The 18,484-nt window shown below is 33.9% G+C and overlaps 1 protein-coding gene and 1 long non-coding RNA gene across 3 annotated transcripts in view; one reads left to right on the top strand and one right to left on the bottom strand.

The window, feature by feature from the left end:
- Window positions 1-18,484, bottom strand: part of LOC149690132 (uncharacterized) — a 58,982-nt gene that overhangs the window by 13,581 nt on the left and 26,917 nt on the right. The window lies entirely within an intron of this gene.
- On the top strand, window positions 802-18,270 carry LOC149690133 (sclerostin domain-containing protein 1-like). Of its 2 annotated transcripts, XR_016383622.1 has the most exons (4): window positions 802-1,518; window positions 16,595-17,820; window positions 17,887-17,925; window positions 17,979-18,270. XR_016383622.1 is itself a non-coding variant. In XM_089869620.1 (2 exons), the coding sequence occupies exons 1-2, from the start codon at window positions 1,293-1,295 to the stop codon at window positions 16,897-16,899; spliced, it is 531 nt and encodes a 176-aa protein (XP_089725746.1). In that variant the 5' UTR covers window positions 802-1,292; the 3' UTR covers window positions 16,900-17,877. The 2 variants fall into 2 exon arrangements, 1 of the variants encoding a protein (XP_089725746.1); XM_089869620.1 differs by lacking the exons at window positions 17,887-17,925; window positions 17,979-18,270 and having other exon boundaries at window positions 16,595-17,877.

Here is an 18,484-nt window from a genome sequence, read left to right as displayed (position 1 = left end):
GAACTGCCCTTCACACATGGCCCGGACTTTTGAAGATAAAACAAGTAAGAAATTTCGTGAGATGTTAACCCTTATACTTTTATGGACAGGGTGTAAGAAAACTTCACACATATGTGTTAGAAACTCCATATTTTTTAACAAAAAATCCTCATTTACATAATGTGTTTCCATTTTAACTATTAAACATTTGATAATTGGTTAAAATTTAGACATAACTGAAACGATATTAAAATAAAATTATATTTAAATAATTGATGTGGAAAACTTGTTAACGTATGCATTGAATCTACCATAACAAGAAGCGATATCTAGTTTACTAGGTAGAAGTTCTAAGATGCCTAAGTATTTGCTCCGTAGTCCCAGTCCCCTTTCATAATACAAGGGGGTCGTAAAAGGAGGCCGGGCTATTTCATAGCCTCTCAGTCGGAAAATACGCGATTTTCGTCATTCTCGTCACACTTACGTGAGTTTTCAAGAACCAATGAGATGCTGGTTTCAATTTAGAGGCGGGGATAAACTCCGGACCTACGTTTAGACTGGAGATAAAGCTAGAAATGTGGCGAATTTATACCTTCTCCCTAGTAAACTAGATATCGCTTCTTGACCATAATTTATTTTATCGACATTAAAACCCCCAGAAAGAAAAGCAATATTTAAGTCGTCCAGTTGTAACCTAGATCGCTTGGTAATAAAATCATGTAGGCGAATATTATTAGTTACTTAACCATTTATTCAATTAACCCTGGCCAAACCGAGATTCTCCTAGAAAGAAACTTTTAAGAAGAAAAAAATACAGGGGGTGTGCTGCAGCCCCTCCTTTAGCTTTGCCTAAAAAAAGAAAGTTTTCGGAAGAGACGTAATGGTAAGACGTATAGGGAGCATTAACTACAGGCACGGAGAGAGACCGAGGGATGCAACCCACACTGAAAGATTTAGCATCACGAGAGTCTGAGAGGAAAAGAAGTTATTGGAGCTAAAAGAAATTCTCACTCAATTCACACTCGGCATTGAAGCGGGCAGCGAAAAGCCTCGTACCGTATACCCTGTCTCAACAACAAAACCTCATAGATCTTTCTTTAATATAAAAGAAAATGCCGACAAGAAGTGTCTATCCACCAACAGCAGTGCCAAGTTTATCCCCAAAGGGATTTAGCAAAGATTTTCAAAACTAAATCTTCGGGATTATTTTGTGGCCTTCTCATTGGTAAAATTTAATATCAGCTTTGAGACTGGTGCAACATTTACTTTAGAAAGTTGGCATTGCCTCGTTGACATTTTCAAAGGTAGCCAGCATGTATACTATTATGCAACGCGCGCGTCAAGGATTGTGTCCCGTCGCGATTGTGATGGTGCTAGGCCTTGTGGTATCAGCGGTCAAGCCACCCTCTACAGCTAATATGCCGGGTGCTGGAAGGACTCACGAAACAACTGGACACTCTAGGTTTAATCACACGTCCAGGTTAAATACAAAGTTGTGGAAAAAGGACGATTTTTTCTCGCATTCGTATAGTGTAAAAGGTGAGAGTTTAATATTGCTGGTTGGTTTTGCTAATTCATTAATTCATTTGAAGAAATACGGGATCAATTCATTTAAGTTTAATTCAGTTAACTAACGCATCATTGCTTATGTCAATACTGTAAGTTTGAGACGATTTCAAGCTCTTTTTCACTTGAATTTAATTCGCATAATTGAAGCTCTAAAATTAATAGCAAAGGAAAGAGAAGTGTTAAAACTACGGAGGTATTATTTATAACCCTTGAAATTAAAAGCGTTATTCAATTTTACATATTTCATATTTCATTCCAGTAATGAAATTTCTCGTAAAAGTAAGGTTAGCAGATCATTATTTATTAAATGTAATTTCTAATAGAATGTTGCTAAAGCCAGTCGCTGTTATACAGTTAACATGGATAAGACCTGACCTCTCATGGTGTGTAAAGGTTAGTTTAGTTTGGCTTGGATTAAATTAGGTTTATTTAGGTTAAATTGAGTTTCTTGTTTCCCTATTTTTGCAAAATGATTGATAATTCAACACAAAATTTCGACATTCGTCAGAATACAGCTAAGAAATGCTATTGGAATTTCGTATAGTCAGTTACATTTGGAAATTTACCATATAGATTTAAAGTCTACAAAAACAAAAGTATTGTTATACTTGAGATGAAAAAATATTTACCATTCCTGAGCAATTACCGTGTTTTTAAAAAGCTAACATTGAGTTGAGTTAAGTTAGTAGACTATAGAATTGTACTAATATTTAAATATATTTTGAAATTTGCACAACTGTCTCGGCATGTAAAACTTTCCCATTGATAAAGTTGACTAGTCAGAACTTATTATGTCGCTGCTTTTTTAAAAATACAAAAAACTGCAGCAAAATCTACTTTCTCTTGTATCCAGCAGAGCGGTTATGCTTAAGTCTGCGACCTTTCGAGTCTCCAATGATAGGCTCGGCCCAAAAATGTATATTTCTGTCCTAGGGTCGCTAGTTGTTTCGAAAAACCATTTCAATCGACTTTCATCCCAAAAAATTCATGTGTTTTTGAAATACTCCCATTGTCTTAATAGCAGAGAAAAATGCGAAATTTCAAGATCCCATCTCATACTAGCAGACTGCCTAGCCTACCTGGTGGTCTTCCAACAATATCCATTACTTAAAAATTACTTAGCAAACCTTATTACAATCTACATCGAGGTAAACAAGGGGCAAAATACCACCCAGTTGCGTAATGCAAGTTAAATATGCCTCTCTTTCCCTGCTGTACCATAAAAAGCCCGATCCTAAATAGTGAGAGCCCATGAATGTTAATTTACATTCCTGCCTCATAAATATCTAATGAAAGAATAGTAGTAATAATTATTATATTAATAATAATTATGGGATATGGAATAAAACAAACATTCTTACAACAACATATTTATTTGAGAAAACATTCTACGTGACCTAATTGACAAAACAAACATTAGTAATATGGCTTTCTTATAATTTCAAGCTTTGACATAAGTTTATATGACTTGTTCCATAAGTATGACAATTCCTATACTTCATAATGCCAGAGACTTACTGAGAGCTAGCTGGAGAACGACACGAGAATTGACTACACGCGGTTTTGTAGTCCATCTTCTTATTAACTCCTTACAAAGCCTTGACAGCACCTCTAAAGGCGTCGCTTTACAAGAATCTATGACCTACGTCACTTCATGACAAGCTCTCAGTAACCAGTGGCAAACTTATGGAACATGTCTTATGATGAACTTATTGATCTAATTAAGCCAAATTTACTAGGGGATAATTTAGGCGTATTTGATCAGCGCAATTGAAATACAAAAATCCTAGGCAAGCGCTCATATCATTTTATGACGAATTACAAACCTAACAAGACATATTGAAAACAAGACATACAGTTTATCTTCACTTTAATAGTTCGGGTGGGCCAGAGCAATTAGATTACTGACTGATAGTGGTTGTTTGGGGAAATTAAAACAGGAAAACGGTAAATAGGCAATTAAACATAATTATAGGGTATTTCAGTCATGATTAATAAATCTACGCATAGACGTCGACTCGCTTCTCCTATATGGAACAACTCCGCACTGAGATTAAGTTAAGAAATAAAAGCAACAGAAATCTGTAGGTTTATATTTATACTAAGTAGAGGCCGTACAGATCCAAAGTGGGGTCCGTATTAATATGAAATAAATTACAAAAGAACTTAATAAGGACCAAATCTTAGATATATGCAAGTTAATTAATGCTAATCTGTAATTAAATCACTTCTTCCATGAAAATCGATCAACACATAATTACTTTAAATTACTTTTACCATAATTAGTTTATTTTGCTAATCAAAATCGAGCAACAAATAAACAAATTTTTTCCAAAACTTAATGGTCAATTTTCTTGAAAAATTACGATAAAGTCACGTGTATAATTATAAATTTCGCGATTGAATTTTCTTAGTAAAATGATATTAACTCGTCTCCAAATAACAGTGAAATTTAAGACACCGCGGCCTAGATTTTTTCCCACGATTTTCTAATACATGTTTTCTCCTGTACTTTTTTCTCTTCATAATTTTTTACCAGCAATAAATTATAATTTTTCATACATTTATCTTAAGTTTTCAAGATAAAAATGAATTTCAAATATTGTAGGAGGTTTTCTTACTCGTGTAAGGAAGCAGGTGGATTTAATCTTTTTTTCTGCTATAAGAAATGTTTTTTAAATGGACCCTAAATGTAAATTATGTTCATGAAATAATAATTCACTTAACGTTTTCCCGTTTCGACACGAAATATATTTAATGATTTTCTTCAATGAAAACATTATTTACGGTACAAACGGAATCGATTTAGGACACCAAATTCCAGTAAAACATGAAATTCCGCTAAAAATATCAAGAAATTTAACGTGAAATATGAAATTTCTGGAGAATAGAAATTATATGAATATGATAAAAGTAGGTTGGTAATTTATATAAGGATTATTTAAGAATTACATTTTTACTATAAAAACAGTTTTGAAACTCATGACTTGAAGGTTTGCTAAAATAAAATGGGAAGTATTCTAATTTAAAAATCTTCAAATTCTGAGTGTTAATATCAAAATGTTTTTAATACTACTGCATATTTAACTTCGACATAATTTGAACTAAATTTATCTAACCGGCGTTTCTCGACGTGTTGACGTCAAATTTTGACGAAAAATTATTTATTATTTCCGGTTCATGTTGGAATTTTAAAAAGAGAGTTGAGATGATGCCAACTTTAATCATCTTTGAAAATTCCCAACTATATTATTTCTGGGACTGTTCAGGTTTACTACTTCGTTTTATCAAGTAGCTCTATAAATATAGTTACCTCTAGTTCTATTAGCCCGATATAGGCTTACAACAAAACTTTAACGTATTTAAATTTTTTAACAAGACTTGTAATTGGAAGTGTTATAATTAGCAAATTTGTTAACAAGTTTCATCTAATCACCTTTTCTTTAAAAGAGTATGATTTGACTTCATGATATTGGGACAATAGGTCCTAAATATACCACAATTAATTAGTTCGAACCGAGGAGTTAGTCACTTGAATAATCAGGTGTACAAAACCGCAGAAATCGATTACTTGATTTCTAGAATTCTTGGAAAATCAGCAGTAATCAAAATCATTCTTGTGGGTAATCAAAGGTAATCAGAAATCTCCGATAATCACTGGAAATCACATGAAATATTGAGAAAATCGGAAATAATCAAATGATTTACTAGTAATCTTTTGTAATCACCTAGAAAATCACCCATTTCATGAAATAAATCACATATAATCAATCGATGAATTAGAAAATCCAAAATAAAAATCGTAATCAGTTGAAATAGAAATAATCACTGCATTCATCTTAATCCACGAAGAATCCTGTGCTAATCACGGTATTCACCAAAAACAAATGACAGGAATTCATTGGAATTCGAACAGAAATCAGAACTGATAACGGGAAATCGGTGTAAAGATTATAGAAATCACCTAAAATATTCGTAATCACGGAAATCAAGGAATTCCTTCAGTAATCAACGGAATTCACATAAAAATTCAAAAATCAGGTGTACAAAATTTTGGCGAATGACTAGCTCCTCGATTCGAACATCTTTTTGATTGCGAAAATACTGCTATGTTGGTTTACTATAGAATAAACTTTAGTAGTTTATTGTTTTAAGGCAAAAAACACATTAATTTTTACTGAAAGATTTCGGTATCTTTCCGAAATAATGACGTCATATCCAGTTTCTTGATTACCAGTGCTTAGAGTCGCTTTAAAGAAAAGATGTGCTTCTACTTAACCGTTAACTAATTCCAGTTTGAATGTCAAACTTTGATGTCACTACCACCTGAAAAACAAACTCCCGTTCAGAAGTAGGGGAATTATAAAATATCAATTTCAATTAATTTTAAAGAAATAGTATAATGATCTAATATCATTCAGGGTTTCATTTTCCAAACTACTTTTAGGATTTAATTCTTAATTTTTCCGTAACCTCAAAGACTGTTGGGTCTTAATTGCTATAATCCCGTAATTAAAAATTCACGTTTATGCAAATAAGTATCGTTGTAAGAGGTTGTGTAACGAATTTTAACAAACAATTTGAAACCAGAAAATAAATCAAAAACGTCACTCTATATTTTAGTTTCGTAGAGTGTTGTAAAAATTATGGAGCCCCTAAGGTACTTAAAATTCCAAAATTAAGTACTTGAAGAGGTTTATAAATTTCAAAGCAGGGTTCACTTAGAGAGCCAAATCATCACTTCCAACCCTATCGCTCTATACAAGATATCATAAATTCATAAGAAATGTTCCATAAGTTTCCTGAGAGTTTGTCATGAAGTGACGTAGGTGAAAGTAAAACGTCAATGGATTCTCGTAAAGCGACGCCTGGTAAGGCGCTGTCAAAGGCGTAGTACAGACTAAATGGGAAGATGGACTGCAAAACCGCGTGTAGTCAATTCTCGCGTTGTTCTCGAACTATCTTTCAGTAGGTCTGTAGCATTACGAAGTATAGAGCTATTTCAGTGGGGGGAAAATTTCGTCTGCTACGAAAATTGGGCCTGCCTTTGAGTGTAGGGCGGACATTTTATGAGGGTTTTCTCTATGGGCAAATAGCATTGGTGACGTAGCCATTACCCCCTCTGAAATAGCTCTATAGGTAGCGTCATACTTACGGAACATATCTTATAGGCTTATGAAGATATTTTGGGCAGGCAATCAAAAGTTTTCTTAACACCCAGCCAGCTTTTGTGATGGACGGGTAATGGAGCGAAGTAATCATGAAATTGGGCATGAAGAAAACATAACTAATGGCATCTAACGCTTAATACCCGTGCAAATTTGAACTGTCAAAGAAGAGAAGCGCTGATAGGGTATACATTTCCAATATGGTATCTATTGTTGGGATGTATTCATTCCTCATCGTCAATTATGAAATATCATCAATCAATCAAATATAAATTCGGTTGTTCAGAGGGGATGGACACTCACGTATACCTCAAAGACATTGACCCAAATCAAAGAAGTTAAAATCGTTCTAAAGGGTTAGTTATCCGTAAAATTCTCCAATCATATCTCGTAAACGGTGTCCCCTACAGAAAAATGACATAAAACATTTTTGAGTCCAATTCCTCCATACGGAGTACGAACTGTTCTTCGGTTCTATCACCTTTTTTTTTGAGGTGCATAATTGAATCCCTTAATGACATCCGCATCTCCCAAGATTCGTGATCACACTTAACTACCAGCAAACAGTGCGAAGTTTCAAAGAGTAGACAATGCGATAAAAAAACCCGGTAACCATTATTGAATAGTTAAACACTTTTCAGCATATTTCAATATTCATTTGAAATATTAAAAGAAAAGTAATTGATTCCACAAAACATTGTCATAATGTATGAGTTGCTTAATATGCAATCTGTAATTCCGTCGGAGTAGTTTCTAGACCCTTGCCATAGTTTCACGATTCGATCATACAGAATTAAAAACTAGAGATATGAAGGTATTTATCTCGCCATTGTTTCGTGGTGTTCTTGATTTTCAACGCTTATACACGAAATTGCAATTGGTGAAAGCTAAAATTTCATAATTTTGAGAGCTTCAAGTACCACAATTTCTTCGCGCAAGACTTGAAATAAAAAACTGACTGTGTATTAGACCTCTCGACTTGCCCATGCAGGCTCCATATGCAGGGTGAATTCATTTTTGATTTAAACGGAGTGTCAATGGATTGCGCTAACTATCAAAGCAGCTTTAAAGAGCATCAGTCCGTGATGAGGAAAAATGGGTTTCTTGTCATATCATAAGCTGGATTATCTAATTCTTCTCATATTAAATGACGTATAAGGAAATTTATTTCGTTAAATGTTAAATTTCGTAAGACGTATAAACTCTTACAGATATTGGATATATTTAATGGATCTTTATAAGCCTAAAGGAATCAAACTATTATTTATTTATATACAGGGTGTTTCTGATAAGTCTGCCAGAAATTAACGGAGTTTTTTTGGATCACACTGAGTGAAAAGTGTCCAAGAATATGGGTTCAAACATTGCATCAGAGGTACGATCCCCAAACTTTAGCCCATAAAACAAGGAAATTGGCACACATGTGAAGTAAAACACAGCAGAGTGCCCATCTTGTTTTGACAATAGACCCAACCAACAAATAAACAAGTTGGTCTGGTCTCGCCTCCATCTAAGGGATAGGATCACGTGACTAACAAAGTTGACTCTAGTACCATCTATCGTTGAGCGACGAAAATAAATCACTTATTTTTCTGATTGGATTCGAGTCTGACTCTTGGGTAAAACAGGTTCTGCGCATGGCAAAATAAAGCCAATCAGGTTATCCCTTTCTCACCTCAATACCCGAGCTCGAGATCTGAGCCGTTATAAAAATTCAAAGATTTGTTGGTTGGGTCTATTTCACTAGCCTCCAATCTAAGAACGTTAATGAGTCTTTATCAGGCAGAAGTGTACTTTTAAAGGTAGAAGTTTGCCTAAGCTGGAAATGTAAAGTAGTTCAAAGTGTAATAGCACAAGATTCGACGTAAGAAATATCCTTTTAATGATCTTAACTTGGTAGAATTAAAAGAAAAATAAAAAAACTATCTTCAACCAGATATAAGTATGGGGTCTATATACTCTCACATAATCCAAGTAGAAGAAATACATGTATTCCTGGAGGTAATAATAGAAATGCAAAGAGGCAACGCTATTTCCAGAAGCTCCAATCCCAAATCTTTGTATTTTGTGAACTCGGACTCCATCTTGACATTTCTATTACGACCGGTGTGCCTCTACGCGCATGCTAGTCTGTATACAATATTGAATATTTATACTTTACACTATTCAGTTATTTATTATCAACACACGGAAGTTTCTAAAATTCTAACACACGAGGACAAAACATAAATTCGCACACTAAATCTTATAATGTATTTGGTCTTCGCAATGTGTTCATTCGATTCTCTGCAATCTTTCGAGAGCTTATGTGTTGAAAACTACACTCAGTCTAGCGTGTACAGCCAATAAGACATGTAGTCATACCTTAGGCTCTATTACCATTGACCTGGTGGACAGTTGGACAACAAACTAGAAAAGGGGACTGGCAGCCATCTTCATTCTGTTAGACCGTAAAAGTTGAATGCACTGTAAATGCTACTTATAACAAAGAAATTCAACGTCGAAGTTTTCGTAAACAAGGTTTTACATCTTGCTTACAAGGAGTCATGCCATAATATATCGGTATAGGAAGTAGACCATTGAAAACATACGTTTTAGGCTCGTTGAAAAAAGGCCCCGAGGCAAGAAAACTACCCATTACACGCCGAAGACCCCCAAGTCGACCCAACCTCCTCCCCGCTATTAAAGATCAAACCCATGCCGATAAGTTAAACATCGAGTTCATGTAAAGTAATTGAACTATTAGCGCTATACTTGTTAGAACGCTTTAAAAAATCTTTTAAAGAGATCTTATTGTCTACGAGCGATTTAGGTCGAAGCTGCTATATCCCTAGAGGATAGATAGTAATGGTTATAGTTCGAGAAAAATGTTTTAAAACACTCTGTAATTTAGGCATTTTTTTTTTCAGAATAGAGTATTAACATTTTTAATATTAAACTATGAGCAATGAAGTTCTATATCTTCTCTATGGAGTTGAAAATATTGTTCCGTGGGAGATTGTTTTAAACTTTGCTATATTCTAAATTTTAAAAAATTTTAATGTACAAAACTATGAAATTCAAAAAAATAAATAAATAAATTTTATATTGCCTTTCATCATATGATACCATCTTTTTCGAACATATTATGATAATACCTTAGATTATTAGTTGAATATCAATTAAGTTTTCTATATTAAACTAGATGCAATGATTTCTATGCTCCTCTCACATAAAGTTAAAAACAATGTTCCGAGGGAAAAGGTTTTCAACTTAGCTAGTAACTTTCATATATAGGAAATATTCTGAACGATTAAGTTTTAATGTGAAATGGAAAAAAACCATGAAATTACCATACGTAATTAAAAGTTGCGCTTACTATTCAAACACATCATATATAAAATGAATTGCCAAAAAATATATGGTATATAAATTAGTATAAATGATTGCTTGCGCAATTTCCTTTCATCGTATTTTCAACATCTTATGCTGAACACCATGGCAATTTTACCATTTTTCTTTAGTTATTACTATTGAAAAACTTGTACTTCAGAATTCAAGAATTTGAGTTGAATTTTAATGCTCCATCTTCCTAAATAGCCAACAGCAGTATTTTCCAACATTCAAAGAGAAATCCTTTACTCTCAGAAAAAAGGTGATCGTGTTCACCTTTAATTTTTAAACTTCTAAAATGTCACCTGCAAATCAGAACTATGACTATAATATGTGATATGAATTTTTTGTCATCGTTTTTAAGGTTTTTTAATAAGCTAAAACATGTTCACAGCTATTACGATTGTCCCAGTGCCCTGCACCACTTTTGAAAACGAAAACCTGCCAACGCCAGTCTGGAACAAAGCCTTACGAAATCATGGAATGACCTATTCCACGTTACATTAAAACTTTTAACACCAGCGCTCTATTCAAGAAATTTAAAAACTCAGTGCTTATAAATACGGTTGGAGTTTGTTAATCAGGAACTCTCCGAAAGGAATATCTCAAACAAAGCTTATATAATTATTATTATTTGCCGTCACGTCAGCGGATGTCTCAAAATAATTAAAACTTCACCGGTTCTTGTATCAGTCTTTCAAGAAGAAAAGTGTTTGTCTTCAATTTGAAACAGAAAAACATAGGATGATGATATGGTCTGTCCCAAACGTTGTTTAAAGGGATAGAATCAAGGATTTCCGACTAGTACAAGATGAGGGCAGTTTTAGGTAAAAAAATGTGCCTAAAATTATGTGTGCCAAAAAAAAAATCGAATTAAAACGTTTAAAATTAAGAAAAGTACGTTAGATATTTTGAAATTCAAACTAGCCGCGAATACCGTCCAACTTGTTTTGTTACCCTAGTGACGTTGCTAACGTCCACTCATTCATTGGTTGTTTGGAAATAGGAGTATATAGGGGAACTCAAGTTGAGGATAGTAGGTTTTTTTTTCCGTCGTCTGCTACAGGAGCCAAATAGAAAATGTCATCGTCGACGTCGAGTCGTAGCTCGGAATCCGAAATATCAGACGGGCCTGACTCTGTAGTAGAATCCGATAGTTTAGACTCGGTTGAATCTTTCGAAATTCGTGAGTCAAGTGAGGAAAATTCAAATTCGGATAATTCGTTACTTGGTAGACTATGAAATGACAGAGATTTGTCCGAGTCTGTATTAGTACAGTCAAAAACAACGCACTTTCTACGACATTTTGGCAAAGGCTTAGTTTCCATGATCGATTTTTTTATTCTAAGTGGCCCTAAATTCAAGCTTTTAAGATTTATTTTTCAAATTAAATGTGCTAAACCTCTTACTTAAACGATTTAATTGCTATGAAACTATTTAGCTTCTTTCACGCCTCTCAAAACACGTAAATCGAAATAAAAGTTAAGGCCAAGTTTATTTGTGATCCACAAGTGAAATAGTATGAAAACTACTGTTAGTCGTAAAGCTACCATATCTTCAAATAAGAGGAGCGTATGGAGGGGTGGGTAGATGTTTCAACCGTGTTTTTGCCAAACGACGCAGGAGGGGGTAGTGATCGGAGCAGTCCCAAAAAACAATACTTTTAAAAATTAATTAAAAATAGTTAAGTTATTAAAAGTATCAATATATATATATTTTTGAAAACGTAATTTTAGGTTCTATCTGATTTTAAAATATGAAATCTTTTCATTAGTAGCCAAAACATCGATTCTATCCCTTTACGTATTACTCAGATGTTTAAAAAATAAACTGTTCACAAGCAACTCTGATAATTTATAGTAACCAACGTCACGAGACACATCAACATTCCACTCTAAAATTTATACGGATTTCCCAGCTAAAAGGGGTTAAAGTGTTTTAAAATTAGGTATTTAGTTGAAATAGGTTTAACAGCTGAGTAACAGGCCTTAATGTTTAAACAGTCTCAAGAAAGGGTTGAACTGAAGTCATGTTTATTTTATTTTTAAACTCTAAAAATAGCTAGATTTCTTAAAGTGGTGGTGTCTGTATAATAGATTAATTTTATTGAAGGGATTATAACGTGTTTGTTTCACATTCGAATATAATTAACTTATTAGGCTTAATTTTCACATTTTCAGTCATTTAAAACTATTGTCACACCGCGTAAGTACAAATGAAAGTTAAATATAATATATAAGATATTATTCTGGTGTTCTCCAGTTTTCCCTGAAGATAGGGTATTCCGTTTGCAAATGAGTTTGGCATCGAATTCGCGAAGGCCGAATTTTGATCTCTTACCTCACCTTGAGGCCTGATCGAGAAGCAAATTGAGTTTGGCCATATTAAATAGACCCAAGCAACAAATATTCTCTGATTGGATTAGAGTCTATTTCTTGCGGTGAAACAGGTTCTGCGCATGGCAAAATCAAAGCCTTTCAAGTTATCTTTTCCTCTCCTCAAAACCCGAGAACAAGATCTGAGCCATTGTAGAAATTCAAAAGATTTGTTGGTTGTGTCTATTCCCTTTGAGAAAGAAGATTTTTCCCTGAGAATTTGGGACAAACCTATAGCAGAGTGGAACAGATATGTTGAACACTTATTTTCAGTGATATTCTCCTGTACTCGTCGTGAAATCAGATCAGTCATTCTTATTTCTAGCTTTAAACACGGTGTCTGACATTTATCATACCGATTATTTTTCAATTGACAAAAGAGGAAAATTTCCCTCTGATCTGTTCCACCCCATTCTATCTCTCTCATCGCGGTTCTGCGTGGAACAAAAAACGACCTAAGCTCTGAAGTTTTACTGCCCCTTTAAGCGTTTAACTTTAGATTTAGCTCAAGGAGGGGATTTTCCTGGGTTTAACGCGAAAAAAAGTAATATTTTGCGCGCAGATTTCGACAATATGTTACCGAAATGACTTATGACTGGGGGTTAACCGTTTTTGAGGTTTTCCACTGTTATTGAAAGGTCTGGAAGACTGGAAAAGACTCTTTAGCACTCGAGAAACAGTCTAAGAGAAGGGATGGGGATGAGAAGTTATATTTGGAACAGTGCCACGCAAACCTCTATGGTTAGTACACCCCACCGCAGGACGCCCCTGTATTTTTCAAACTTGTTACCCACCACGTTCATTTTCATTTGCGCTGACACAAAAACACAAGACCTTCCAAGCTCAGAATGAAAGATGTTTAAAACAATACTCCGTCATCGAGATTAAATTATTTTGTCGGTACCTGCACTTCTTCAACCTTCATCTGTCATTTCCTTTAACTTTTAAGTAGTATTAATAGATTCTCGTAATGAAGACTAATTTGTCAAAAGAAAGGCTCTGCTATGAATACATTTTTATACAGGAGTTTTAGTGGGTGTGTTAATATGCAAATGCGCGGTCTGAAGCTTTAAAAATCTATTCAAAAATCTAAAATTTAAGGTCATTTAATTGATGCTTCAAATTTAAGGGATTAATTTTCCCTCTAGTATTGGTTCCTTAAATTTTGTGAAATGTTTCTAAGCAATTTGTATATGCCTGTTTTTTCCGTTTTAGAACTATGTCTAATTTTTAACTGATAAAACTAATAAATTACGCTCTATTTTAGTCTTTCCAGCTATTCGTAACTAAAATCCTTCTTAACATTTTACTTAAACATTTGAAATATATTAATTGGTAGTTTCTGAATTATTAAACAATTTTCGGCGCAATTTTCAAAATTATAAAACAATTTTCGGCGCAATTTTCGAAATTATAAAACAGTTTTCAGGGCAATTTCCTAAATTATAAAACAGTTTTCAGGGCAATTTCCTAAATTATAAAACCGTTTTCAGGGCAATTTCCTAAATTATAAAACAATTTTCGGTGCAATTTCCTAAATTATAAAACAATTTTCGGCGCATATTTCGAAATTATAAAACAATTTTCAGGGAAATTTTCGAAATTACTAAACAGTTTTCAGCACAAATTTGCAAACTTATTTGAAATTCGTTAACATATTTCTGAGCAATTTCTTTAGATAAATGAAGTCAGTGAACAAATAAAATGAATTCATCAAAATTAATAAAATTTAAACTCAATTACGCATCATGCGGTTTTGAAAAAAAAAAAGAATTAAAAAAACCCCCTATTTTACCAACCACTTATAAGTGCCCACATAATCTTTTACAATAATTCCACCATGAAATAACCCATGACGCAACATATATAAAAAGAGCACCAACACCAAAACCGAGACGAGACCAAAACAGATACTTTTTCCTTTCAAATCCTACACTGATGCAGAAAAGCACGTTTTTTAGCCACATCGTAGTATTTTTTTTTTTTTGGTTTCACGAAGAAAGGCAGCAAAAAAAAATATCCGTGGGTTGTGAAAAATTATTTTCAAATGGCAATTTTTGGTTATCGGTAATCAGCGTGACGATGTAATTCCCGACAAGCCTCCTAATAAAAAATAAGAGGCCCTGCATTGAGAGAACAGGTGGGAGCTTCGATAGCGGATGATAGAACGACTCTTAAATGAATTGAACGAGAAGAAATCAGCCAACAAATTGCCATCAACCATTCACAGATATTTTATAAATTAAAACTGTCTTCGGAGACAATTTTTTACATATTCGGTTCAGATTTTATCTCGTTCTCGCACTTGTCCATGGGAAACGAAACAGGGATATGAACACGAACCCACTAAATCCCTTATCTTAATTGAATAAAATGAATGACAGCCCTAATCGATTATCTATATTTCAGAGCGATTTGAAACGTGAATGGATTTACAAGCTTATAAATCCACGTTCACACTCACATTAGAAACCAATTCAAATCCATTCCAAGGTTCCAAAGTTAAGTGTGAACAAAACTGATACTCGATCGAGAAGCTAATTTCAAACACGGTTTCTCTAAGTTGCTTGCGAACCAACTTAAAGCGGTTTTGGTGGCTAGTTTAAAGTTTTCAGGGTTATTTTAACTGGGATGAGACTAGTCTTAAAGGTATTTTCAACTGCATTGGCAGAAATCACCAACGAAAACATAAGCTGACAGCACTAACAGAAGCGCTTTAAAGTGGGAACCGAGGCTGTTGAAATAAAGGAGTGTTTCAAGACGAGTTGTCAACCGACTCCCATGCAAGTGTGAACATAGCTTTAGGGAGGATTGCATTAACCATTTATATTCGGAAAATGTATCGTTTCCTGATTGAAGGGAGGGACCCTTAGATTAAAAAGGGATAGTAGCGTTTAATTTCGGTAGTCTTAATTTCTTAAAATGTGAAAATTGAGCTAGGGAAGAATTTTTCAAGATGCATGCCACCTAAGATTATTGAAACTACAATTTTAAAATTTATATTTCTCAAAATTGTTTTCTGTCCGTATATTGTATTAAAAACATTTTATGATCCAAAATGTTACTATTGATATACTGTATAAGCTACTATTCCTTTTAAGACAAACTCTGCTCTTTTTAAGCAATGTTTTTTCGCAGTCTCGTAACTTTCAAAACGACCTATTTTTCATCAACTTTTTTAGCATTTAGTTCATTTAATGATATCGAATTTTCTTGACTGTAAAAAATGCATAGTCTCTTCAGAATGCTTTTCCTTATCCATAGTTAGGAGGAGTCGGTCATACAGACTTTTAACGGCGATTTGCAGTAGAACGAAGCTCAATTTATGTAAATTACCAAATCTTAATCGTAATTGCCTCCGAAACTTGTTTTAGATATCACTTGAAATGTTTACAATTTTTTTTTGGCAGTACAGTTGTTCTCAATACAAATTATCCAACTTTACCATAAGTCATGGCCACTCTTTTCATTATTAAAACCACTCGAGAAGTTAAATATCTATGGCAAGAAATGGTTACGTCATAAGTGAGTCAGTCAACTAATAGGCCATATACCCCAGTTTCCTTTTACAATATTGCACCAGCAAATGCCTCATACACTTTAGTATCTATAATTTAAAATGGAATTTAACTTTGAGGTGTTTGGATATTGTCGATCAGGATCTCAAAGATGAAAAACACGACTAGAATTTTGTCGTTTACTTTGCAATATTTTCAGTAAATTAAGAAATACTTTTATTTTATGTGTGCTTCTAAAACCGCATCACAAATTTCCCTGCATAAATTTATGGTCAACGAGTAATATGGTAACGACGCTGGATAACAGCGAAAGTGTCTATATACCATTAATATACAGTGAAACATCCTACGCTCCGACTATAACCAGGCTATAGACAAACACCCCTAAACTTAATCATATTTCATTATTTAAATCCGATACTCTCAAAAATAACATTACATATTCATAGATTCAAAATGGGGGCGTCAAATACCGGAAGATAACAAAATCCGTGTTTAACTGTTTCGCAAGACCGCATGAATATCTCATTTAGAAAACTGTTAAATATTAATAATCATTGACGTTCCTAAAATTCCTCGATACATTCTGAAATATATATTTCTTCATTTCCAGACGTGCAACTAGGTTGCAAAGAGTTACGTTCCAAACGATACATCTCGGACGGATTCTGTACTTCCATAAAACCCATCACGGAAGTAGTGTGCTCCGGAATTTGCCTTCCCGTCTCCGAGCTACCATGGTACAGCGAAGTAGTGGACGAATGGAGTAAGAGGTCAACTACGGAATGGCGTTGCGTCAACGACGTTGTTAGACGTAAAAGAGTGCATCTTCTTTGCCGCAATGGCGAAAGAAGGAGTTACAGAATACGAACTGTTCGCTCGTGCAAATGCAAGAAATTTGTTAAAAATCAAGGATAAATAACAGTCTTGTTGATTTTGTGAACATATAAATTTAAAACTTGTGCCATATGTGCTTTGAATTATTTGAATAAGAAGAGATATAACACTAAATAGACACGCGGTGTAAATAGCGTTATTTCTAAGCAACCTAAGGTTCGTACAGTAGAGCTGGAAGGCAGAATTAAAACACGCATACTTGACGTAACTCTACTGTATATCTTTTTCTCTGCCCCATACGTTAATACGTCTTGAATCGTGAACTGACTACTGCTTGATTCTTAATTAAGTTATGTGGCTCACATAAACTAAGTAGTTATTGGACATATTTTAATATCTTGCCTGCCTTACAAGTTTTGATTTTGTATTTAATGTGCTAGTTTTACCGGTTTCTGTGAACTGAGCCACACTGTATCAAAACAGACTTGAGTCAAGGGCCATTATTTTCGAGATCTGGTACTCTCGACTCAGTTTGTTGAAAACTTTCATAAAATACTCCTAAAAGTAACGGGTTATTATGCTACCGAGAATGACTCAACAAATTGGTAACCACTAGAATAAAAACTACAGTGAACTCATAAATGCAGTTCAAAAGGCAACGTCTTGATACCTTAATTCGATATAAAAATCTACAAATAACAGTTGTTTAGAGCTAAATTGTTACTAAAGAGCACTGAGGAAAGGAAAGAAATCTTGCCGTAATAAAAACTTGTAATTTAATAAGTTTACCTAAATTGATTTATGAATATTTAAATAATTTGTTTGTTTTCTTCCGGAAGAATTTTTCCTAATGTAATCTCGAAAGCACCGAAATTCAACAGCGCTCGTGGAAACTTTAAACAAACTTCAGATGTATTTAAGTCATTTCAATTTAAATTTATAAAACATTTGCCCTTATTTGCCTAAATAATTAAGCTACGTGATATGAGGTCGCGAGCTTTTGTAAGTACAATGTATTTGATTTGTATTTTGAAAAATAAAATTTCATTTGAGAGTCTGTTTCCGAAGGTTTTGAAGGGTAAATTAGAAAGGCGTGCGAAATTACAGGTAAGCTTGTAATTAAACTAAAATCCATTTTACCTACCACCAATGAATTTCAGATTACACCTCTTTGGTCGGAAATACGCCTTTAAAATATTCATTAGTTAAGAAGGGAATTTTTATAATTTTCCAATACAACTAAGCTATGGATGAGTCTCGTTTCTTCACTGTTTCATACAAACTCAAGAGGACAGGTTTTTTTAAGCATTTCAGACAAGTTTTTCCTTGATGGATAATTCTGCGCTGCCATCTACAATTTTAACCATTAAACTTCTAATCTTTTGTAATAAAAATAAATAGATTTTCAGAATAAAAATAAATCAGTTAATGCTGATTATCTTAAAGCTAAAACTTTGAATATTAAATTTCTACATACAGAGAAACATTCGAAAAGCAGCAAGTCTGGTATTAGAGGTAATATTAGATATGGGAAGAGGCAACCCTAGTACCCTACACGGAGCTTGAGTTCTCTAAATGCAGAGACTAAGATAATCAAGCTGATCTCTGGCTCCATCTAGAGATTTCTTAATCTTGCACATCTATTATTACGAATGTTACTCTGCAA

The sequence above is a fragment of the Phalangium opilio genome, unplaced genomic scaffold (genome assembly GCF_054372755.1).
Source record: "Phalangium opilio isolate 3A_F unplaced genomic scaffold, DU_Popi_V2 ptg000031l_1, whole genome shotgun sequence".
Classification (NCBI taxonomy): Eukaryota; Metazoa; Arthropoda; class Arachnida; order Opiliones; family Phalangiidae; genus Phalangium; species Phalangium opilio.
Note: the sequence above shows the minus strand (reverse complement) of the source record. Positions and strands in the feature narration are given on the sequence as shown.